The sequence below is a fragment of the Mustela lutreola genome, chromosome 4, assembly GCF_030435805.1.
Source record: "Mustela lutreola isolate mMusLut2 chromosome 4, mMusLut2.pri, whole genome shotgun sequence".
NCBI lineage: Eukaryota > Metazoa > Chordata > Mammalia > Carnivora > Mustelidae > Mustela > Mustela lutreola.
In genome coordinates this window covers 156,540,758-156,566,458 of record NC_081293.1, presented here as the reverse complement: position 1 = coordinate 156,566,458, position 25,701 = coordinate 156,540,758, and the positions used below count along the sequence as shown (strand labels likewise).

Here is a 25,701-nt window from a genome sequence, read left to right as displayed (position 1 = left end):
GGGCGCAGGTCCACGCGAGGAAGGTGGCCAACGCACGCGGGAACCGGAGTCCAAAGTGGGGGAGGAGAGAAAGACACCAGGAAACCAAGGGCTTCCAGCGGATGAAGGAGAGAGTGGGGTAATCGGCGCGGGGGACGGGTGCCCGAGGAGGAGAGAGGATGACGGAGAGCAGACCAGGGAGAGGAGACCCGGGGCCCCGGGGAGGCGCAGGATGCCAGTACCTGCTGGCGCACGGCAAGCCTGAGAGGGGCTAGCACCTCCTCAGCCCCGGCGCCGTCCATGCTGCTCCGGGAGGCGGCGGCAGGGAATGAGGTCGGGGCGTGGGCGCGCGCGCTGCGGGGTCTGCAGGGCGGGAGCGGAGGCCGGGCCGGGAGCCGGGAAGGCAGAGACAGCAGCAGCGCGGCGCTGGCGGCTCTAAGCAGCGCCGAGCGCAGAGGGGGCATGAGCCGGCGGGCCTGGGCGGTCCGGAGCGAGCGGCGGCGGCGGAAGCGGCGCGCGCGGCCCGGCCGGGAGCATGATGAAATCGCCGCGTAAACGCCGCAGCGCGCGCGCAGCCGCACATTCCCCACCCCGCGACGCGGCCACCGGCAGATTCGACACAGAACGCGCGCTCCTTCAGAGACTCCAGAGGGCTCGCCCCACCTTGGGCGCTTGGGAGGGCTGCGGGATCTCAGGTAACACCCTGCCAACAGACTTGCACAAAGATAAGACAGGCCAGCCCAGTAGGGTGCACATTCCGGCACGCAGCCCCATTCCGAGACCTACAGACTGAGACGCACGGGGACCTTCAAAGCGTTGGCTCTGGGCACTGACACTCGGGCTCACCCACGGAAATGCACGCTTCCTTTGTGTTCCGTGCGCCCCTGGGGCTTTAAAGGCCCATATCCCATCAACTCAGGGACGTAGACGCAATGTTGCTCAAGCTCGCGTGCTCCTCGTATGAAGAAACAAAAGAATTTATTGATTTGCCCATCTTATCACATCCATGCTTTACCCACTTTAAGAAAGTAGTTGGAGAAAGGCGGAGGAGAGGTGAGGGGCTCTTCGGAGAAGGTCAGTTCTGAGCAACTATTGTAGGGCGAGCAGGATTTGAACCAGCAGAGATGAGGAAAGGCAAGAGGCAAAGAGGGGTGGAAAGACTAGGAAACAAGATAATGGAGGGGAGGGGAGCTGAGAATCCAGGCGCCCGCGATTCCCTCCTAATGGCTTTGCCTCTGCAGACCTGCCCTCTCGTGCTTGGGCCTCCAGCTGACGACCTTCCGGAAATGGGCTTCCTCCCTTCTGCCCCAAAGGTGGGTCAGCAGGCAAAGCTGGATTCCCTTTCCAGAGAGAGTAGAAAAATAAACAAAGTGTTGGTTATAGACATAGCATGGCGCACATCCACCAGAATGTCTAAAATCAAAGTGATGGAAAATGCCAAGTGAAGCTCTGGGGACTGTCCCACACTGCTGGGTAGAGAGCCAACGGGTACAGCCGCTTTAAAAGAACTGTTTGATGGCAACTGTTGGAGCCAACCATACACACCTTCCCTGTGACCCCCCCCCCACCACCACCAGGAGCTTACAGTCTCACCAGAATGAAGTTCTTTCTCAATACTATGGAAGTCCATATTCTCTTCCTGTTCCAAATTGTGGTGCTGGAGAAGTACTGACAATTGAGCATAAGAAGGGCGGCTGCAGAAGAATCTTCCTCAGTATTAAACCATTTGTGTTTTTTAGAACTTTTATTTCAAGATTTGACATTAATCACAATTTTTATTTGGCTTCATTTTAATGACTAATTTTGAATTTAATATTTTTGAAGATAAAAACAATTTTAACTTTTACATATACTCTTATTTACAGTGTTATTAAAACATTCAAATTCTGTATATTTTAAATATAATTCTATATATTTTTTAATTCTTTAGATCAGTAATGTCTCATTGATGTTCACGTGAGGACAGTCCCAGCTGTTGTCTCCAAATCTGTTTCCCCCCCTCTGCTTCTTCAGTGATTATTTCTAAAAGGCAAAGCTGTGCATCTTGCTTCTTTGCTTAGGATTTCAGTACTTCAACACTTCAGTAGGTCCACATGGCCCTTAGCAGAATTTCCTAAGTGGTTTCCCGTGGGAAACTACATCTACAAGACAATAATAATAGATTATATTCACTGAGGGCGTACTATGTACAAGTTAGCATTCTAATTTATTTCCTGTAAATTTATTCACAATCCAGTGAAAGAGACTCCATAATAATTCCCATTTTATAGGTTCAGATTCAGAGCGCTAAGATATAAATAAATTGGCCATCATCACACAACTACCGAGGTCCAGAATGTGAGCTGGGGACAGAGGCAATTTTAACATATAACTTAATGAAGCAAAGGTTGTTTCTTTTTTTTTTTGCTCATTGTTTTGTTTCTTAAATTCGAAATATGAGTAAGATCATGGATTTGTCTTTCTCTGACTGACTTATTTTCCTTACCGTTATGCTCTCTAGCTCCATCCATGTTGTTGCAAATGGCAAGATTTATTTTTTTTTTTACAGCTGAATAATATTTCATTGTACATATATCCTCCACATCTTCTTTATTCATTCATCTATTGATGGATCCTTGGGCTGCTTCCATAATTTGGCTATTGTAAATAATGCTGCAATAAACATAGGGGTGGGGAACCTGGGTGGCTTAGTCAGTTAAGCACCCTGGACTCAAATCATGATCCCAATTCCACATTAGGCTCCCTGCTCAGCAGGGATCCTGCTTCTCCTTCTGCCTCTGCTCCTCCTCCCTCCTCTCTCTCTCAAATAAATAAATCTTAAAAAAATAAACATGGGGGTGCATATATCCCTTTGTAGTAGTGTTTTTATAATTGGGGGATAAATACCCAGTAGTGTGATTACTCGATGCTACAGTAGTTCTATTTTTAATTTTGTGAGGAAACTCCATACTGTTTTCTACAGTGGCTACAACACTTTGCATTCCCACCAATGTGCAAGCGTGTTCCTTTTTCTCCAAAACCTCACTAACACTTGTTGTTTCCTATTTTTTTTATTTTAGCCATTCTGTCAGGTGTGAGGTGATAGCTCATTGTGGTTTTGATTGACATTTCTCTGATGATGAGTGACGTTGAACATCTTTCCACGTGTCTGTTGGCCATCTGTATGTCTTCTTTGGAGAAATGCCTATTCATATCTTCTGCCCGTTTTTTAATTGGATTATTTGGGTTTTGGGTATTGAGTTGTATCAGTTCTTTCTTTCTTTATTTATTTATTTTAGTATTTCATTTATTTATTTATTTATTTTTTTGATGGAGACAGTGAAACAGCGAGAGAGGGAATACAAGCAGGGACAGTGGGAGAGGGAGAAGCAGGCCTCCTGCTGAGCAGGGAGCCCGATGTGGGCCCCTATTCCAGGACCCTGGGATCATGACCTGAGCCGAAGGCAGATGCTTAACAACTGAGCCACCCCGGCGCCTGTATCAGTTCTTTATATATTTTGGATACTAACCCTTTATCAGATATGTCATTTACAAATATCTTCTCCCATTCAGTAGGTTGCCTTTGAGTTTTGTTGATTGTTTCCTTTGCTGTGCAGAAACTTTTTATTTTGATGTAGTCTCAATAGTTTATTTTTACATTTACTTCCTTTGCCTCAGGAAACATACCTAGAAAAATGTCGCTACAGATGATATCAGAGAGATTACTCCCTGTGCTCTTCTAGGATTTTTATGGTTTTAGATCTCATATTTAGGCATTTAATCCATTTTGAGTTTATTTTTGTGCATGGTGAAAGAAAGTGCCTAGTTTCATTCTTTTGCATCTAGTTGTCCAGTTTTCCCAACACCATTTGTTGAAGAGACTGTCTTTTTTCCCTTTGGATATTCATTCCTTCTCTGGCAAAGATTAATTGACTATATCATTGTGGGTTTATTTCTGGATTTTTTGTTCTACTATATTGATCTATGTGTTTATTTTTATGCCAGTATCATACTGTTTTGATTACTACCACTTTGTAATATAACTTAAAGTCTAGAATTCTGATGCCTCCAGCTTTGCTTTTCTTTTTCCAGATTGCTTTGGCTATTCAGGGTCTTTTGTGATTCCATACAAATTTTAGGATTGCTTATTCCATAATGTGAAAAACATTGTTGATATTTTAATAGGGATTGCATTAAATGTGTATATTTCTCTGGGTAGTATGGACATTTTAACAACATTTGTTCTTGCAACCCATGAGCATGGAATGTCATTCCATTTCTTTGCATTGTCTTGAATTTCTTCTATCATTGTTTTATAGTTTTTCAGTCTTTCACCTCTGGGTTTTTTGTTTTGTTGTTTTGTTTTGTTTATGTCTCTCACCTCTTTGGTTAAGTTTATTCCTAGACATTTTGTTGTTTTTGTACAATTGTAAATGAGATTTTTTTTTTAATTTTTTTTGAGATTTTACTCATTGAGAGAGAGAGTGAGAGAGGGAAAGTAAGCAGAGGGGGAAGTGTAGAAGGAGAAGCAGGCTCCCTGCTGAGCAGGAAGCCTGATGCAGGGGCTCAATCCCAGGACCCTAGGATCATGACCTGAGCCAAAGGCAGATGCTTAACCGACTGAGACACCCAGGTACCCTATTTTTTTTTTAGTTTCTGTATCATTTATTTTTGTTCTAATCTCTATTATTTCTTCCTTTTGCTGGGTTTGGGTTTCATTTGTTGTTGTTCCCTAAGACTATTCTCAAATTGCATGATTTTCTTTCCTCTCCTTTGCTCAGCTTGGTTACTTTCCATTTCTCTGTCTTCCAGTTCATTAATTCATTCCTCTTCTTCTAGCTTGCTACTTATTCCCTCAAGTGTATTTCTTATTTCATTTATTGTGTTCTTGATCTCTGATTGGTTCTTTTTTTTTTTTTTTTTTTATCTCTGTGTTAAGGGTCTCACTGATGTTTCCCAATCTTTTCTTAGGTCCAATATCTTTATGACCATTACTTTAAATTTCTGTCAGGCGTATTACTTACATTTATTTCACTTTATGTCTCTTACTATGGTTTGGTCCTGTTCTTTCATTTGAGAGATATTTCTCGGTCTCTTCATTTTGTCTGACTTTTTCTGTGTGTTTCTGTGTGTTAGTAAAGTCAGCTACTTTTTTTTTCTTTCTTTCTTTTTTTTTTTTTTTTGCTCTTAACAATAACAGCCTTATGAACAAGAGGTCCTGAAGTATGTCCTGCAGTGTAGTGTAGTGTCCCCTTTTCCTCCCCTGTAGTGAAGTGGCCTGGCACTTCAGGGAGTATCTACTACGTGTGTTGTCTGCACTCTGCTGTTGAGCCTTGGCCTGTTTCTCCTTCAGTCCAGTTGTTTGCAGAGGCTCTTTGCCTGTTGCGAGCAGTGTTTAGTCCCCAGGATGGGTGCGGTACATTTTAACACCTTGTGTGGGTGGTCTGCTTGTGAAACTAGGTATACCCCCACTGCCACTGGAACTGTGGTCCTGCAAAATGCACAAGTCCTAGAGATGTGTTGGCAGGATTTGCACAGTTCTGTGGGAGAGTCCCGCAGTGCCTAGACCGAAGTGAGCATGACTGGAAAGGATGGATCCCTGATGCATGGGGGGCAGGGTTTAGGGCAGTGTAAAGAGTTTTGTTGAGATGCTGCTTTCTGCATGTGGCCATTGTTTATGCTGAGGTGCATGGGGAGAAATAATGCCTGCCAGCTCATTTGTTCCTAGAGGGGTCTCCCAGTGGTGATCCCTGTCTCTCAGGGCCACACTCTGAGATAAGCAAATCACTCTCCCTCTCATCTGGTCTACACCCAGCATTTGTCAGACTGCTGTGTCTGTGCTGTATCTGCATAGACTGTCAAGGAATCTCTTTAAGGATAAGGATTCTACTTCCTAACCCCCTCCAGACTCTCCCAGAGCTGAGCCTGCAGATTTTTAATATTCTAGGCTTTAAATCCTGCTGGTTGAAAGAACTCATGAAACTGGCCCCTCTGGCTTTCAAAGGCAGATGTTATAGGGATTCGTTCTCCCTGTTTATGGGCTCTCTGGTGTGATAGATAGTCTGTTTTCTCCCCTTCTCCATGCCACTAGCTTCCTCCCCACCACAGATGGCTATGGTCCATTTTGCTCCCAGACTGCATCTTTACCCTTCCTACCTTCTTTGATGTGGCCTCTTCTCAGCCTTTAGTTGTGAAGTTTGTTCTGCCAGTCTTCAGATTATGGGTGGGGAGGGGTCGTTTAGGCTGCTGTGAGTGTTATCTCACAGCATGGGCATAGGCATGGGACAGGCCAAGCTTAAGGTCCTCCTCCACCACCTTCCCCAACACCAATTATTAAAAGGAAAAAAAGCTCACAATATTTGTTTCACCTTTGATCAGGTATGGTGCCTTTGTTGAAAATAAATTGACTATATAAAGTGAGGCTATTTCTGTGATCTCTATTCTGTTCAAGTAATGCATCTATCAACCTTTATGCCAATATCACACTTTCTTGATTACTATTGCTTTAGAGTAAGTCTTGAAGTCAGATAATATACATTTTCCACCTTTACTTCTTTTTCAGAATTGTTTTTAACTATTCCAGGTCCTTTCCATTTCTGTTAAATTTTAAAATTGACTTCTCAGTTAAAAAAAAATACCTGCTGAGATTGTGATTCCATAGGTCAATTTCAGGGAAATTGATGGCTTAACAATATAGGCTTTGGATGTCTTTTGTTAAATTTTTTTTTTAAGATTTTTATTTATTTATTTAACAGAAAGAGATCACACGTATGCAGAGAGGCAGGCAGAGAGAGAGGGGGGAAATAGGCTCCCTGCTGAGCAGAGAGCCCAATGTGGGGCTTGATCCCAAGACCCTGAGATCATGACCTGAGCCAAAGGCAGAGGCCTAACCCACTGAGCCACCCAGACACCCCTCTTTTGTTAAGTTTATTCTTAAGTGTTTTACTTGTTAATTCTGAGTGTTATTTTGTTTTCCAGTGGTTTGTTGCTAGTGATCTTTCATTTACTAATTTTAGTAGTTGGGTTTTTAGGTGTCTTTTTTTTTTTTTTGGTCGATTCCTTGGGATTTTCTACATTAATAATCATGTGATTTGTATATAGAATCAGTTTTACTTATTCCTTTCCAATCTTTATGCTTTTTTTTTTTTTACTGGCCTAGCTGTAAAATCTATGTCATCTTTTATAACCTTGCTTATAACATCCCAATATTATTCTTTAAATACTTTCAAGGTCTGGAGTAAAGTCCTATATTTCACTCCTGATATCAGTAATTAGGTTTTTTTTTCTCTTGCTGTCTTTTTTTCCTTGATTAGTCTTGCTAAATATTTACCAACTTATCAATTTTTCAAACATCTAACTTTTGACTTTGTTAATGTTCTCTATTGTTTTGTCGATGCTCTATTCCATTGATTTCTACTTTATAATTTTTTCCTTCTACTTAATTTGGGTTTAAACTGCTCTTTTTTTTCTAGCTTCTCAAGGTAGAAACTTAGATAATTTCTTGTAAACCTTTTTCCTTTCTTTTTTTTTTTTAATATTTATTTATTTATTTGACAGACAGAAATCACAAGGAGGCAGAGAGGCAGACAGAGAGAGAGGAGGAAGCAGGCTCCCCGCTGAGCAGAGAGCCCAATGCGGGGCTCGATCCCAGGACCCTGGGATCATGACCTGAGCTGAAGGCAGAGGCTTTAACCCACTGAGCCACACAGGCGCCCCACCTTTTTCCTTTCTTTAAAAAAACCTTTAAAATTATAAATTTGCCCTTTAGTTGAATCCCAAAATTTTGGATACATTGTGTTTTCATTTTCATGTAGTTTTAAATGCTTTCTAATTCCTTGTGTGATTTCTTCTTTGACCCATTAGTTATCAAGAAGAGTGTTGTTTAGAGGCACATAGATGGCTCAGTTGGTTAAGCACCTGTCTTCAACTCAGGTCATGACCCCAGGGTCCTGGAATGGAGCCGCACAGCAGACTGCCTGCTCAATGGGAAGCCTGCTTCTCCCTCCCCCTCCACATCTCCCCCTCCTCCTACTCATACTCTCTTTCTCAAATAAATAAAATCTTTAAAGAAAAAAAGAATGGAATTCATTCCTAAATATTTGAAACCAAATAAGTTATTTCCAAATATTTGAAAACTTTAAGCATATACTGTTATTTTTATTGTTGCTTTCTAGCTTAATTCCCATGTAGTCAGAGAAAAGCATTTGAAATTTATTGACTTCGGTAAATTTTGTGACCCAGCATATGGCAGTACCTTGGTGAATGCTCCATGAGTACTTAAAAAATATATATACTATGCATTTGTTGTGCCTAGTGTTTTATAAGGGTCAGTTAGAAAGGTGGTTGATAGATTACTACTTTTTTGTCTAGCTCTATCAATAACTGAGAGAGGTTGTTAAAATCTCTGATAGTGAATTTGTCTCTTTCTACCTTTCATTCTGTCATGTTTGCTTCATGTATTTTGACTTTATTAGGCATATACACATTTAAAATTATTACATCTTTTTGCCAAATGACACTTTTGTTATTATGAAATGTTCATAATCTAAATATACCTAAATATACCTTCTTATATACCTCTTATCTTTAAAATATAAATATTTTTATCTCTAAATATACCTCTTATCTTTAAAACTAAGTGGTCTCATATTAATATAGCCATTCAAGCTTTTTTATGATCAGTGCCAAGGGCTTTTGGGGGCTGAGTTCTCCTGCCATAAGCCATGTGAGTAGACCACCTAGGCGTCATGCCTTCCAGCCCCAATCCAGCCTTCAGATGACTGCAGCCCCAGTCAAGGTCTTGCATCTAACCTTATGGACGGCCCTGATCCAGAACCACCTAGCTGGACTGCTTCCAATTTTCTGACATATAGAAACTGTGAGATAATGTTTGTGGCTTTTTAAGCTGCCAGGTTTGGGGGTAGTATGTTACACAGCAATGGATAACTAATACAGGGTTCTTCCCTAAACTGGTTGTACAGTCCCTTCTCTTGAGAAATGAGTGACCAGACTGCTGGCCTTCAAGGGACCTTTTGAGGCTTTGGCAGTGATTGCCACTGCAGTGAGAATAATATCCTCCCTGAATCTCCTTACAACAGAAAAGCTAGGTACCTGTCATATTCAACAAACATTTACCCCTTTACCTAAGAAGCAGAAAACTCCATAGCTTGATTTTCTGTGTCTTTTTCCCTTAGGTCCAGGCTGCTACAGCAGAGGCTAAAGCACAGAGGTGCCCTGAGGAAGATTCTAAATCCAGAGTAAGTGAACCTGGCCTGTGACCCACGTGGTCTGGCTTCCAGAATTCTCTGGCACTGACTCTCCTCTCTAGACCCTGAACTGTTAACAAAGTTTTGCCTCAACTTCTAGCCTCCCTTAGCAAAGATTTGTTTCAGCTTCTGTTCTCCAACAACAAGGAGGTAAGTTCCCTTGAAACCTTAGTGATACTAGTGGCTAAGGCAGGATAATTTATTGTAAGATTAATTTCTGTTTTGATTTCACTGACATGGACATTGGGAGGAAAGAGAATGGTTTCTCTTCCCTTCCCTCTTTGATCCCCAAGGCATATGTAAGGGAAGATTAAATCTTCTAAAACCGTTAAATTAGGAGTCAGGAGAAGATACCCACTTAGGGGCTTGTACGGTGAGAAGCAGAAGCAACTGGAATAGCAAGATGGATCCAGAAGAAATGTTCCCAATACCATGTGGTCATAGTGCCAGAGTCTCAGTGAGTGGTGGTTACTCTGGCACCCCTAGGAGGGCTGGATCCAAGTGCTGGAAATTCTCACCTTTGAAAGAATCCCTTTGCTCCAGCTTGTCACAAAAGTGACCATACTGTTGGCCTTCAAGGTACATCTGAGGATTTGGACAGGGAATGTCACAATGGTAAGATTGTGTCCCCCTGAAACTTTTGTAATGCTTAAGAGCCCTGGCACCTGTCACATAGTTATTCAGTAAACATTTACCAAGCACCTACTATGTGCCAACCATTGTTCTAGGCACTGGAGGAACAGCAATGTACAAAACCTCCTATTCACAAGGAGCTTATATTCTTTGGGACCAAGCAGACGATATAAAAATAAGCTGTTTTTTATTTAAAATAAAGGGGTACCTGGGTGGCTCAATCAGTTAAGCATCCAATTCTTGATTTTGGCGATATAAAAATAAGCTGTTTTTTATTTAAAAATAAGGGGCACCTGGGTGGCTCAATCAGTTAAGCATCCAATTCTTGATTTCGGCTCAGGTCATGATCTCAGGGTTATGAGGTTGGGCTCTGTGCTGAGCCCGGAGTCTTCTTGAGATTCTCCGCCTTTTCCTCTCCACCTGCGCCTGCCCCTCCTCATTCTCTCTCTCCCTCTCCTTCTCTCTAAAATAAAATAAGTAAAATGTTTGAAAAAAATAAGCTGGTTAATAATAGTTTCAGATAGTGATAAGGACTCTAAAAATAATAAAGCAGGGAGGGGTGCCTAGGTGGCTCAGTCAGTAGAGTGTCCAACTCTTAATTTCAACTCAGGTCATGATCTCAGAGTTGTGAGATCAAGCCCCACAACAGACTCCATGCTGGGTGTGGAGCCTGCTTGAGATTCTGTCTCTCTCTCTCTCCTTCCCTCTTTAAAAAGAAAATAATAACAACAATAACAATAATAATAAAGCAGAGAAATTTGGTAAAGCATGATATGAGATGGGGCTAGTCTTTAGATAGGTGGGCAGGCCTCTCCAAGGAGGCAACTTTTCATCTAGGATATAGAGATAACAAGATATCAAGAAGATTTGCAGTTATGGCATGTGCAAAGGCCCCCAGGTAGGAACCTACTTGGCTTGCATAAAGAATAGTAGAAAAACCCATGTGTCTGGAATGTTGTTAATAACAAGGAGAAAGATATGAAATAAGATCAGAGAAGTCCGCAAAGTCCAAATCATATAGATCTTGTAGATCATGATTTAAAAAATGTTAATTATTTTCATCTGCAGTGGGGAGTTGCTGAAGCATTTTAAGCAGGGGAGTAAATGGTCTGACGCCTGTTTTAAGATGATCATTCTGACTATTTTTGGACATTGAGCTGGAATAAGACAAGAATGGGGACAGGGAAAGCAGTTAAGAGGTTTTTCTAACTCCCAGTTAAATTTCTGGGTCAGAGGAACAACAGTGGACATGCTGAGATGGGCTGGTTTCAGAAAGTACCTGGAAGGTAAAGCAAATCAGACATGCTGATGGATTTGTCGTGTTAGAGGAAGAAGGAGCGTCAGAAAAGAAAATCACAAAGATGGATTTGTGGATATTGGGAGCCTGAGCAAATGGCTAGATTGTGGTGTCATTTCCTGGTATGGAGAAAAGCGGGAAGAATCAGCCTCCCTGCCTCAGAGGAAAGGGATTCGTAAAACGGGATATGAATTAGACCTAACAAAGAATATGGTGAGGGAAGGCAGGAGAAGAAGACAGATAAAGTAGAGACAGACGCTGCATGCACTTAAGGAACTTGCCTTCTATTAGTGGTTGGTTTTCTGGGAAGGGGGAGGCAAAGTCATTTGTTGCCTGCAAGGGGAATTATTCCATGGCTATGATGTTGGGGAGGTTAGGGACGGTCTGGAAAAGCCTCCGTGAAGAACTGAAGAGCAATCCTGTTGGGGAAATGTGGGAAGGAGTCACCCAGCTGAGCGCGGAGACAATTCCGAGTCAAATTTTGTCCCCTGAAAAAGCGTGCTATAGCTTAACCCCTGGTACCTCTATATGACACAAGCAAGTTCTGGGTGTACCCAGAACATCTTTTGTTCAACAAGTCTTCTCTGTCTTCACCACCTGCACTAAATGCCCCCAGTGGAGTTGGGAGTAGTCAATATCAGAGAGCGGACTCCTGTGTTCGACTGGGTCCTCCAAGATGCAGACACCATTCAGGATTAAGTGCACCAGGATTTTCTTAGGGAAAATGAAGTAGGGAGGAATCAGGGAGGCCAGGAGAACCACCAGATCATGGTGCCAGTCTGACCCAAGTAAAGACGACGGAGTAACAGCAGAGTGTAGCATCCAAGCCTGCCAAGTAGTCTCAGGAAGCTTCAGCAAAGCCGTAGGGGAGTTCTGGAACCCAGTTGACAACACGAGAGCCCCCTGTACTCATAGGAACCATCTGCCGTGGTGTGGGGGCTACACTCGGTCACTGGCAGGGAGCAGCCTACAGAAGGCCTGCCTCTGCACCAGCACTGGCACAGGTTTCCAAGGGCAGCAGTTGGGGTCCTCAGTCAGTGACACTCCCCGAAGTAAAGAGTACTAGGAGTCATATTCTCATGATGCTTCCCCCTCATCAGATCAACATTTAACCCAGGTTTAGGTTTATTTTTGTCTTGTCCCTTCTGGATCCTTTGAGTTTCAGCCAATGCAACATGATTGAATTTGCCACACGCTACTTCCCAGTCCAGCCTAGAAGAACTCCCATGTGCCATCCTCCATGCCCTTTCCTGTCTGTCGCCTGGATGTTTGTGTCCACATGTTAAAGATGGCAGACCCTGGTCCCTGAGTGACTATGTGACCAGAGCTCATTGCTGCTCCTGCCTTTTCCTGTTAAGCTGTTTGAACCATTGACGTGAGTGAGAAGTAAATTTCTATCGAATTTGAGGTGTGATATGTTCTGATCTATTTGTTAGAGCAGTAAGCTTACCCGAGCTGCTCTACTGTTATAGGCCAGCTATGAGAAAGATGGGAAAGATACCCAGGACATGGGAGAAGGAGCGAGAGAGTGAAGACAGCGTTTGATTTACAGAAGTTCTGTTAATACACAACTTTTTAGGACTGTGAAGTTGGGCTGTGCTGGGGTCACTCACACAGGCTGATGGGGAATTATCCCAAGTGAATGGATTGACAGGTGGTCCAGGTACACTTCTCTGGGCCAGTATCTCTTCAGCTTTCTCATGTGCCTACTTGGAGTGAGGTACATACCTCTCTCTTTTGACTTCTTCTCCTGCCATTTGTCCTCCAAGCTAAGGTTTATGTAGGAGTCCCAGGAGCCCCACTCCACTTTTCGTCCAGCCCATGTCTCTAGAATTCTAAGAATTCTAGAATTCCAGACCTTGGTGTGGGAGGGAGGAGGCTCGTGTCTAATCCCATCTTCTCCCCTAACTCTCTCTGTGGCCTTCAATATAGGCCTTTTCCCTCTCTGGCTTCAGCCTTCCTTTCTGAACAACAAAGGGGACTGGACCCACTGACGTCTGGCCCCTTCCCACTCTTATTATGGGTTTATGAAATTGTGACTTCGAGGCACAAATCCCTAAGTAGTGGAAGGAGAGCTGGTTTGCTTCTGTCCAGCAGAGGGGAGCAGTTCCCCACGAAGCAGCACTCAGGCAGAGAGTCCTCTGTGTCCCTCCCCGTAGGCCCAGCCTTCAGAGGCTTTCTGAGCGGAAAGGAGCCAGAGTTCCAGGCATGAGAGACCCTACCCCAAGATGGTGAGCACAGGGAATGCCTCCAAGGCCTTCTCAGCCCTATGAGAAGTCATTCGGGCTGTGCCTCTCCTGCAGAGAGAGGTGGGTCAGTCAGTAAATATTAGTGGGGCTCTGGCTTTGCCAGTTTGATGGGAAGGAGGAAGCTTATATAAACTAGAAAGACAAGACAGGCAAAAACAGACAAACAAAAGGCTCCCCAGAGCTAAGTGTTACTCCTAGCCTGACAGGTCTCCAGCAGAATGACAAGTCTCCATAGTTCAAACCACACTTCAGGTTGTGGTTTGAACTATGGCCCTCCGAAAGACCAGGCCACCTCAGAATGTGACCTTATTTGGAACAAGGGGGTCAGTGCAAATATAATGACTTGAGTTCGTATGGGAGTAGGGTGGACCCTTATTCCAATATGACCAGTGTCTTTATGAAATGAGGGAAATTTGGACACAGACACAAAGGGAAGACTGAAGCAGAGGTTGGAATCATGCTGCCAGAAACCAGGTGACAACCACAGCTGCCAGAAGCTGGAAGACACTCCCCTGGAACCTTCTGGAGGAGCAAGGCCCTGCCAACACTTCCAGCTCCAGACCCAGGAGACGATACATTTGTGTTCAGTCACCCAGCTTGGGGAACTTTGTTACAGCAGTCCCAGCAAACCCCAGTATTTTCAGGATAAAGCCCAGTGTCCCTATGGCGTGCCTCCCAGCCTCACTGCCCATGCACCGTATGTTCCAGCCTTACTAACTCACAAGAGGGATGGCCATCCACCTTTGGCCTCAGCACATATTCATACCTGGAGCGTTTTCTTTCATCTCCATTTCCCCGTTATACCTAGCGTATGCCTTCTACGGGGAAGGGTTCTTGGATACAAACAAGATCCCATTCAGGCTGGCCTGAGTGACAGCACATGTGTTAAGGGACAGCAGGAGCCTGGAGGCCAGGCGCAAAAATGAAACACCTCTGGATGGCCAAGAAGCAGAGGCTGGGATATCAGTTAGGACTTGCATTTGTCTGTAAGTCACAGAGACGTGAAAAACAGACACAGAACAATACAGCACTCTTTTTCAGCCATCTACAAAGAAGCTCAAAGATGAGAAATCTTGAGGATGTTGGGGCTGACTTCTCTGATGGTTGATGAAGCACTGAGTGATGTAGGAAAGACATGAGGTTTCTAGGCCAACAGCCAAGAAGGAATTCCTGAGACATCTTTGGTGCAAAAAGGTGGTTTTATTAAAGCACAGGGATACGACCTGTGGGCAGAAAGAGCTGCGCTGGGGTCATGAGGAGTGGCCCATTCATTATATACTTTCAAATTGGGAGGGGGTTAGGGATAGCCTAAGTCTCTAAGGAATTTTGGAAGCAAGGTTTCCAGGACCTTGAGGTGGCTAGCTATTGTTGGGAAAAGGTCATTCATTACCCTCTCATAAAACCTTAGGGGTGCCTAGGTGGCTCAGCTGGTTGGGCAGCTGCCTTCGACTCAGGTCATGATTCCAAGATTCTGGGATCAAGCCCCACATCGGGCTGCCTGCTCTGTGAGGGAGCCTGCTTCTCCCTCTCCCCCTGCCTACCGCTCCCACTGGTTGTGCTCTCTCTCTCTCTCTCTCTCTCTGTCAGATAAATAAAATCCTTTTTAAAAAAATTCCTTAGTCATGAGACCCTTCAGATGTATATCCGTGGGCCATATACTTGGGGGATGATTGCCAACATGTATCTTGAGGGTTTAGAGATAAAGGAAATTTCTAAAAGAGTTTTTATATGTTAAAGTAGACTTACAGGATTCTGGGGGGTCGGGCTAAGATTGCTTTTGCCCTTAACAAAGTATTAACATAAAGGCAGCTGTGTTGCTAGAGGAAGGTCACTCTGCCTATTTCAAGGACTTGTCAGTGGGCAAGTAAGGAAAGTTAATACTTATTCTTCAACCTTTGTTTCCCACATCACCAAGCTTTAGGCCCACATCTTAGGCGGAAAGGATAAGGAAGCAAGACCAGAACATGGGCTAGCACAGCTGCCTGCCTCCTCAGGGGCCCTCGCAGAAGCCACATGCAACAGCCTGTGACATCTCACCGACAAGGCAGAAAGGGGGGGGAGGGGCAGGAATCCGGCATGAGAGCAGAGGGGGATGCTGGCAAACGAGAAGCACTTTAAATCGCCCAGGGGCAGATGAAAGGAAATTCTTTGATGTTACTCCATAGTTTACCTGCCTGGAAGAAAAGGGTGAAAAGATCTGTTTAGCTGGAAAGGTGTTACTGCCATCTCAAGATCAGCCTGACTGGCCAGATGCCAAAGTGCAGTCAGCTCACTGTGATTTGTTCCTCCTGAAGACAGCAGGAGAAGTCACTCTCTCAGCCCCATGGCAACCAGACCTCCCTCTCCTATAACAGGAGGAGTGGCGAGTGCACCCCTACAGGGGCTGATCCATTAGCGCCAGGCCATGTGCTGAGTGGTTGGAATGCAGAGATGCATCCGCTGAAGCTTCCCCACTCCGTGGGAGCCCACAGGCTGGCAGAGGAGACAGAGGTACACAGCCAGCAGCATATACTGAATAATCTGTAAAAGGGGCAGACGCAGTACTGCCTGATCAGCTCCCTGGGATCTTCTCCGAAGAGCTGAGTTTGACTTGAACTGGACAGAGTCAGTCAGGAGCAGGAGCTGGGGAAGCTGGAGGGCTATGGCACATTTGGAGAACAGAGGTGGCCAGAGCCCAGGGCTTCCGAGGGTGGTGAAGACAGAGAGCGCTCCACTGTTCTTGCTTCAGTCAGCCCCAGCCAAAGGCCCAATCCAGGGGCTGGTTTCCAGCCCTTTTTTTTTTTTTTCCTTTTATCCCTTCCCTCTTTTATTTTATTTTATTTTATTTTTTTATTTTTTATAAACATATATTTTTATCCCCAGGGATACAGGTCTGTGAATCGCCAGGTTTACACACCTCACAGCACTCACCATAGCACATACCCTCCCCAATGTCCATAACCCCACCCCTCTTCTCTCAACCCCCCACCCCAGCAACCTTCAGTTTGTTTTGTGAGATTAAGAGTCACTTATGGTTTGTCTCCCTCCCAATCCTATCCTGTTTCATTTATTCTTCTCCTACCCACTTAAGCCCCCATGTTTTATTTTATTTTTTTAAGATTTTATTTAAGCATACACTTATGCTTAAAGGGAGAGAGAGTCTACCAGTGGGAAGGAGAGGGAGAGAGAATCTGAAGCAGACTCTGCACTGAGCTCAGAGCCCAACACTGGGCTCGATCCCACAACCATGAGACTGTGACCTGAGCTGAAACCAAGAGTCAAACGCTTAACCAACTGAGCCACCCCTCCCTTCTTTCTAAAAAATCCTCTCATGATATCACAGTGATCACGATGGCATGATACCAGCTTCTCTACCTTCTTTCTGGCTGCCCTTCCTCTTCTTATTTCCTCCCTCGCCTGCTTAAATTCTGACCATCTTCGCAGTCTGCACTGCCTCTGGACGTATTAGAAACCTCTCCATCTCTATTTTTCCTTGCATATTGGTCTCAGTTTCTTCTACCACAAGATTAACCCTCTACACGTGTTTGGGAACATGGCACCAAGAACCCCAGTGTGGCAAACATTATGGAAATATGTTTCCCCCATCTCCATCTGTTGATTCTGGGGAGTGATTCTGATTGGCACTGGTAGGGTCATATGCCTGCCCTGGGGCCCATCACTGTATCATAGGGATGGGGTGGTACAGTTCATGATGAGGGAAATCAGCCTCCATGACTGTCCCCATCAAAGTCACATGGAATGAGTGAAGGGCATTTTCCAAAGGTAAGTGTGTCAGTCAGGGCTCTGGTCAGGAGACAGAAACTACATGATGTTAACAGGGAGAGTTGAATATAAATGATTATTAACAATAACAGGGGCTTAACCACCAAGGGGTAAAGAGAGCTCTAAACAATACAGGAACCAATGAAAACAAAATGTAGTATATATGTGCTGTAGAATATTATTCCAGCACAGAAGGAGGGAAATTCTGACCTACACCATAGCACGAATGAACCCTGAAAACAGTATGCTAAGCAAACTCAGAAAGATACAAAAGAACAAATACTACATGATTCTGTTTCCACGAGACCCCTGGAAAAGGCAAGTTCATAGCGACAGAAAGTAGAATAGAGGTTACCAGGGCCTGGGGACAGGGAATAGGGATGGACTTTCACTTTGGGATGATGGAGAAGTTCTGGAAATAGATAGTGGTGATGGTTACCCAACATTGTAAGTGTACTTAATACCGCTGAAGTGTATGCTTAAAAGTGGTTACAGTGATCGATTTTATTTATGTAGATTTTACCACAAGCGTTGTGGATAGAGTAGCTGGCACTAATCTCGCATTGAAGCAGAAGACCCAAGGAAGAAAGCACCTTTGGAAGGGGTTCTAAATAAAACAGGTCTCTGACTGCCACACCTGGCGTCCCCCAAGACCACTTGGGCTTCAAGAGAAGCATGTGAATTTGTATCAGTCAGGTAGAAAAAGAAGGTTGTCCCAGTTGGGTGTCTGAACAATGTAAGGGGACATTCAAAAGCATGTCTGCCAGTGCTATCGGAGCATCAGGCCCAGAGGAGTACTTCAGAAATGGCCATGACCTTGTGAGTTTTCCTATTTCCATAGTGTGCAGGCAGGGATGCGTGACCGACAGGAGGCCAGGTGGGAGACATAGGGGCCGCCAGGCCCAGGCAGACTGTGTGACTGTGCCATGTTTTGTGGATGAGAATGCAGTCATTGCACCCCTGCACTCACAGCTCAGCCCCTCCAGGGTCCGAGGCTTGTCCCTCTGAGGTGCTGGGGGTATGGCTCTCCCTCTACCCCACAGAATTGGCACAAGCCATTCTAATGCCTGTACCGTCATCTTTCCTTCAGCCATCCCCACCACATTCCCACACCTTCTGTCCAGAAGGGACAAGTGCAAGAGTGACAAGGGCATTTTTATAGAATTTACAGAAGCCTACTATAGAGCTGGGTGGATCACTGCAGGAGGCTTCAGTGAACAGGGCTCTCAACCAAGTGGCCATTATCTTTGTGATCTAGGACCATCTCAGGACAACAAGAAAACCCAGGTAGCTGAAAAGCAATTAAGTTTGTGTCCTCTCACTCCAATTTTGGGTCCCTTTCTTGCTTTTAAGAGAGGGTAGGAGGGAAGAGCATCATGGCCAGGAATGGTCAGGGTAGAATCCCAAATCTTCAGAATAGGCTTATATGGCTCACCAACCCTCTTATCCTGATGATTACTCAGGAAGCGCCAGGGAGAGATGATCCCACGCTAGGCACAGCACATTGAGGGGCCGGTACTCGGCTTGAGCTGCTGTGACAAAATACCACAGCCTGGGTGCCTTAGACAATAGACGTTTACTTTCTCACCCTTCCAGAGGCTGGAAGCCCACCATCCTGGTGCTGGCAAATTCATGTTCTGGTAAGAGCCCTGTCCCTGGCTTGCAGGGGACCACTCTCTCACCATGTGCTCACATGGCCTTCAGTATTATCCATGGTCTGGTGTCTCTTCCTCTTTTTGTAAGGACATCAGTATGACCTCACTGAACCTTAATTACACCCCTAATGACCCTGTCTCCTAATACAATCACAGCCTGCTTCCCCCTTTTCTTTTCTTTTTTAAAATTTATTTATTTATTTATTTGGCAGACAGAGATCACAAGTAGACAGAGAAGCAGGCAGAGAGAGGGGAGGGGGAGAAGCAGGCTCCCTGCTGAGCAGAGAGCCTGATGCGGGGCTCAATCCCAGAACCCTGGGATCATGACCTGAGCCAAAGGCAGAGGCTTTAGCCCACTGAGCCACCCAGGCACCCCCTGCTTTCCCCTTTTCTGCCTGCCTCTCTGCCTACTTGTGATCTCTCTCCCTCTGTCAAATAAATAGATAAAATCTTAAAAAATAAATAAATAAATGCCTGCAGGTCTTTGGCTACAGCTTTTGTCTGGCAGCATTTTCCTTTTGATGAATCATCTTTGAACAAGCAGCGTTTTCCCCAGACCAGCTCTTTGCAGGAACATGGTGTGGGAGGGGTCAGAGCAATGCTCCTCACTAGCTGGAATTTTCCTCACGACCCAGGCTTTACACATGAGCTTGATCAACCTTCACTTCTCAGCTTAGGCATGTCTGGGCAAGTTTGGCAACCCAGAGATGCTGGCCTCTGCCAAGGAGATTTGCCTGATTTGATTTTTGTTTATTTATTCATTTGTTGTCTGAATGATGAGAGAAGAAGTTTATGTCCCAGTGCCTGGGAGCAGAGAGAGGGTGGAAAGACAGGGTGTCTGCAGTCAGCCTCACGAGGACCACTGTAGCAATCTGGAGAGAGCTGCTGCAGGATGCAGAAGTCAGAGCTCTTTTGCTTTGGGGCTAGATGATCGTGTGAGAGGCCACAGCATGGCAGAGAATGTCAGCACTTCTCCCACTCCTGCCAGGATCAGGGGCTCAGGAACAGGGGCCGAGAGGAACTCAGGCCTGCTTTGGCATCATGTGAACTGATATCTTGGGTTATAGAGGACAGAAGCCACCCTGACCAACACGTGCAAGCATCCGAGCTTTTCTTTATCCTTCTACCTTCTCCACGTTTCCTGCGCCGCCATCAACAAGAGGACCACCCTACACACATCTTACCACCCCTGGCCGCCTCCTACTCCTGGACCCAAGCTTGGCCTACCACCTTTTAAGACCTAGTTAGGAGTCTAAAAGTTTGAACATCTTAATCAAAGAGGAACCTATTGTAGATCACAGGATCCAAGGAGGAACTGAAAGTATCGGGCTCTGTACAGATGGGGCCCTGCCTCAGGCGGCTCAGCCGGAATCCTTTTTGGACTTTCCATGAGATTCAGATTCCTGGACAGAGAGTCTTACGTTTATCAATAATGTGAGAAAAGAACTAAAATACATCAGCCGCCAAGGGCTAATGTCATCTTTTTTTGCGTTTGCTCATGTCGAAGAAACACCAGTACAGTATCATGCTTGAGCCTGTCCTCCCCAGAGATTGCCTGACCATTTCACATATTCAGTTAAGATCAAAGGAACCAAATGATAGCAGTGGCCAAACTTTTTTTTTTTTTTTTTTAAGATTTTATTTATTTGAGAAAGAGAGAGACAGAGTACATGAGCACAATCGGTAGGGAGAGGCAGAGGGAGAGGGAGAAGCAAACTCCCCACTGAGCAGGGAGCCCCACATAGGGCTCAATCCCAGGACCCTGAGATCATGACCTGAGCCCAAAGCAGACGCTTAACTGATTGAGCCACCCAGGCATCCCAGCAATGGCCAAACTTAATCATCAACAACCCTGTATCTTTACATGGGTAAAAACCAACCAATCACTCTTTTCACTACGGGTGTCAAGTTAAAATATGATATTTCTTTGGAAACATCTGTTTCCTTTTATAATCCTTATATAATCTAGGTTACTGTGGCCCTTGGTTCTTCATTTATCTCCTAAAAAGATTTGATCTCAACTCAGTCCCATCCATATCACCTACTGGCATGAGTTGTGTGAAGCTCAGATGAAAGGTTTCTTGATGGCCTGCAGCCACTCAGCATTCAAGAGAAATTCTGATGGGGAGAATTTGGAGAGGACTAAATCTGGGGAGGATTCAATTAAATCGATAAAAGGATTACTTGGACCTAAGTAAGAAAAAGGAATTCATGGAAAAGAAAAATATGTTTCATTACACAAAGAAATTAAAACCTGAAGCAGTTACCATTGAGATTTTTGTTCAGGAAATGAGTATCGACTACCTGCTGGGTCCCAAATGGCGTATTTCATGCTAACGGTACCCAAACAGAGAAGACCTGGGCCCAGAGCCCACTGAGCAGTGGAGACAGCATTTGCATGTTTCAATGAATCATCAGGAACCGGGATCTACAACAACAACAAAAAATTGTGTTTTAATTGCCTTTTTTTCCTGATTATAACAACAATGCATGCTTATTGAAGAGAATTTGGGAAACAAAGAAGAAACTTAAAATGGTCTCTGATGCTGCCAGCAGAAATAATCACTGTTAATGTTTTTTGTAAATATATGTGGTTATAATAAACACTGACATTGATTAAACACCTTCCACGGGCTAGACTCTCCTTTCATCACTAGCCCTATGAAGTGGGCACCATCATCGTGATCATTTTACTGACGAAACAGGTTTTGAGGTTAATCTGCTCAAAATCCTATGGCTAGGAATTGGCAGAGGTAGAACTAATTCCAGACTCATCTTGTCTTCTTCTCTCAAACAGCCCAGGGACCAGAAGGACCCAGCAGCTAAGGCTTTGTCATCAGAGGGGCAAGGCACTTCTGAACAGCTCATGGCTGCCCCTCAGATCTGACTTGCAGGGGACTAATGCTCAATTCCTGTGGAGAGACCAGGGCTGAACTAGCGGTACTGTCTAAAAATAAAAACAAAACAAACCAGAAAATCTTGGTCTCTTTGGGAACCCTTTAGCAGAGGAAAGGACAGAAAAGAATTGTTTGGCACACTCTGGGAGGAGGGCACCATGAAGCCCAATATAGTGCTGCCACCTGGTGGAATCAGTGGTATAGGACACCGTGTCCCACAAGACCAGCCCTGAAAGAACTCTCAGGGAGTTCTCCCTGAGAGGAGAAGTTATTTGGAGAGAACTTTGCAAGAAGTTGGAAGTCTTGCATTAGGGGGTAGGGACAAGAGTTATAATTGCTAATGTCATGCCCTTGCCCTCCCCATATCCTGACAGGAGATGAAGAAACTCAGATTATGTGTATTTTCCTATAATCATAAAGAATGTTTTCTTCGATACTTTATTATAATGAAATTACCTCTGATATTCACACACCTTAAGTACTTAGTAGATCTACTACTAGGTCCTTGTCAGGAGTTAGCGGACTGGTACAGAGTAAGGGGTCAGAAGTGCCATCTGGAGGCGCCTGGATGGCACAGCTGGTAGAGCGTGCCACCCTTGATCTCCGGGGTGTGAGTTTGAGCCCCATGTTAGGTATAGAGACTACTTTAAAAATGAAACAAGGCCAAAGAGTGTGCCATGTGTTGGGTTCATCCGTCTCCCCGCTGCCTGGGATGAGAGGCTCTCAATCACTGCGGTACTAATGAGAGCAGAACGCCCTCCTGCCCTGGGGCTGGTGTATATTGATGACCTGACTCATTTGTCCTTGGGAGTCCCTTTTTGAACATGACCTAGAGGATTATGATCATTGTTTTACATCTCCTTTCATTAGGCAAAATACGTTTAAAATATAAAGAGATGTACATCAAAACCAAAAAAGTTTTGGTTTCCTGGGTCTTCTGTCGAAGACAGATGAAAAGTCCCATGAAGGATGTCTGTGGGGTTAGATATATTGTAGGACACAAGCACAGAACCTCAGGTTCAGGTTCAGGTTCTACAGAACCCCCAAAATATTAGGCAAAATGGAATTTGTCTGAAAATGTATGTTTTTTCCCTGGGGAGAAAATCAAGAGCTTTCATCAGCTTCTGCAAATGATATATACCCAAAGAAGAGGTTCAAAATCATGGCTGGCAACCCCTCAGAGGGTCCCTCAAATCATGGGGTTCTCTAATGTTGGCAACATCACATGTACTACTGTTGGGAATTATCTGAATTATTAGCTTTAGGTAAGTGAGTGATGATGCTGGTCAGGCAGACTTTCATCCTTTTCTCCTTTAGACCCGCAGACCCAACTAAAGATAGAGTCCTTGTGAAAGGGTGCTTTTGCATTATTAAAATTCAATGATTTAGGAGAATGGCTTTTAAACTTATTTAGCTTTAAACCCCATCCTAGGTTTCTGAAGATTCCCTTGGGTCCCTGCAAAGATTTGATTTAAATTTGGAAGTCCTAGGGGCTCCAGAGAGCACAGTTTGAAAATTACTGTCTCTGGATAATTATGTGAGTCATTGAGTTGATACATGAAGAGGAAACTAACATTCTTAAAGAAGATTTTGCCAAAAAGGTGTTTAAATTGAACTTGGATGACCTAGTAAGATTTCCTATTGATTTAAATTAGATCTAGAATGAGGAGAGCCCTGGGTCTTTCCTTTCCAATTGAATTTCTGATTGATAATCAATTAGCAGAGTCTCCTCATTTAGCATTTTACATTTTTTTTTGCCTTCCAGACTGCCACACATCTAATGAAAGAAAACACTTAAAGATTATTGGGTTTAAATGCAGTTCTGGAAGAAGCAAATTTAATCAATGGCAGAAAATCAGAAGAATGGTCATTGTCTCTGGGAGGAAGGGTGAGGGTGAAGATTTGCTGGGAAGAAATGCCGGAACATTTGGGGGTGATTTGGGGTTATACATTGGTCAAAACGTAATGGATATTCACTTAAGATTTTTTTCATTTCACTGAATTTAAATTTCACATTTAAAACATGTGAATACAGGGTCACCTGTGTGGCTCAGTCAGTTGAGCGTCTGCCTTCAGCTCCAATCATGATCCTGGGCTCCTGAGATCGAGCCCTGCGTCAGGCTCCTTACTTAGCAGAGGGCCAGCTTCTCCCTCTCCTCACTGCTCATGCTCTCTCTCACTCTCTCTTGCTCTCTCTCAGGTAAATAAATAAGATCTTTTTTAAAAGGTGTGGGGGGGGGGGCGGATCCTGTCACTTGCTATTATGAGGATGAGCCTTAAGGACACATGCTAAGTGACATAAGCCAGTCTCAAAAAGGTCTTGTTCAGATGTAGCCTTACAGCATCTGCTCATGGCAAAGTGACCATCTCTGATTTTTGCAACCACGTACTTAACCTAGCAAGCTCATCTAGGTGAGTATACTACGTTAAGTGAGGATCTGGCTGGAAGAGTTGACTCACTCAAGGTAACTGAGGAGAGTTTAATGAAGGGACCATTAATAGAGATGTAAACAGGTTTGAGGGAATGGCCCCCTTCCACCTGGACCCCACTGAAGTCCCCACCCTTTATATGAACTTATGCCCCAGCCTTCTCTCTGCTCCATCCTAGTTCAGGTGGCCCATCTTTAGTCCCTCTGAGTATGGAGGTGTGGGCTCTGCCAGTGGTTGGCAGTCCCAGTGAGCAGGAAACTTACCTGGGGAACTTTTAAAATACATTGGTGTCTGGTCCTACCCCCAGAAGTTCTAATTTAATGGGTCTCGGGGGCAGCCTGGGCATTGGTGCTATTTAAAAGCTCTTGGGAGATTCCAGCAAGCCCACACCAATTATTTCTGACTCTCAGGGGTGTAGAACTGGGTACTTCTTCGAATCTCCCCAGTATAGCCAGAGCCAAGGAGCTCTATTCTGTTTTATATCAAGATCTGTTGCTTTGGCATAAACTCGGGGCTCAGTTGTCATCAGACCTTTTTTTCAAAGTGGATTTCAGAAGTAAAATAAATAATTCAGTTTAAAAACTAAGCATTTATTAATTTCATCCTAATAATACTACTTGGGACATTGTCAGTATCTCTGGCCAGAGCGGAGTCAAAAACAAGGGAATAGAGAAAAGCAACATCCATATTTCAGAGCATATGCACAGTAGCGAAAAGACAAACACCCTAAGTGTTCACTGGCAAACAAATGGATAAGCAGAGCGTGATATGTGCATAAATGGAATACTACTCAGCCTTGAAAAGGAAGGAGAATCTGACACACACTACAGCATGGATGAGCCTTGAGGACATGGCGCTAAGTGACATAAACCAGCCACAGAAGGACAAATACTCTTTGACTCCACTTACATGAGAGACTTAGCATCACCAAATGCCTAGGGACAAAATAGAAGAGGGGCGGCCAGGGGCTGGGGAGAGGGGTAAATGGGGGAATTGTTCAATGGGCATGGAGTCTCAGTAGTGTAATGTGAAAGGAGTTCACACACACAGATGAGAAAAACACCTCAGGCTTCCTCCTGCTCCAGCCCCTGGGCTCGCTCAGGATACTGGGAAAGCAAATCTTACTATCTTCCTTCTTAATCTGGCCTGGTGGAAAGACCCCAGTGGGCCGAAGAATCTGAACTCACTGGAAAAGATAAACAACACAGACTCCTGCTAATTCACCATGTGGTCAGTGAGGATGTCCAGAGTGAGGGACTCAGCTGTCCAGAAGCAAGCCAACAAGGACTCCAAAATGGATGGGACCACATAGGGCAGGGCTCAATAGAGGAGGAAGAGAAAAGTGGGAGTAAAACTTCTCTGCGTAGTAAGGTAGAAGGAAGCAGGTGTCATTTCCACACATACTGCTGTACGAAAGTGTTCTTTGCTGACGTGGATTCCCCACTAGACTGTCTCTGAGCAGTACGTATCCTGTAAGCTGCGTATGAGGGCTTCTGGCCAAGAGTCACCCACAGCCCCGCTGGAGGATCCCAGGGGAAAGGAGGCACCGTGAGG

At 44.6% G+C, this 25,701-nt stretch overlaps 2 protein-coding genes across 2 annotated transcripts in view; both read right to left on the bottom strand.

Moving 5' to 3' along the window:
* Positions 1 to 513, bottom strand: part of GARS1 (glycyl-tRNA synthetase 1) — a 43,503-nt gene extending 42,990 nt beyond the window's left edge. Inside the window, exon 1 of the mRNA XM_059171475.1 lies at positions 222 to 513. Coding sequence (XP_059027458.1) covers positions 222 to 443 — 222 coding nt within the window. The 5' untranslated portion in view covers positions 444 to 513. The remainder of the gene's footprint in view (positions 1 to 221) is intronic.
* ZNRF2 (zinc and ring finger 2) overlaps positions 1 to 25,701 on the bottom strand; it is a 394,136-nt gene that overhangs the window by 110,762 nt on the left and 257,673 nt on the right. The gene's annotated exons all lie outside the window — the stretch shown is intronic.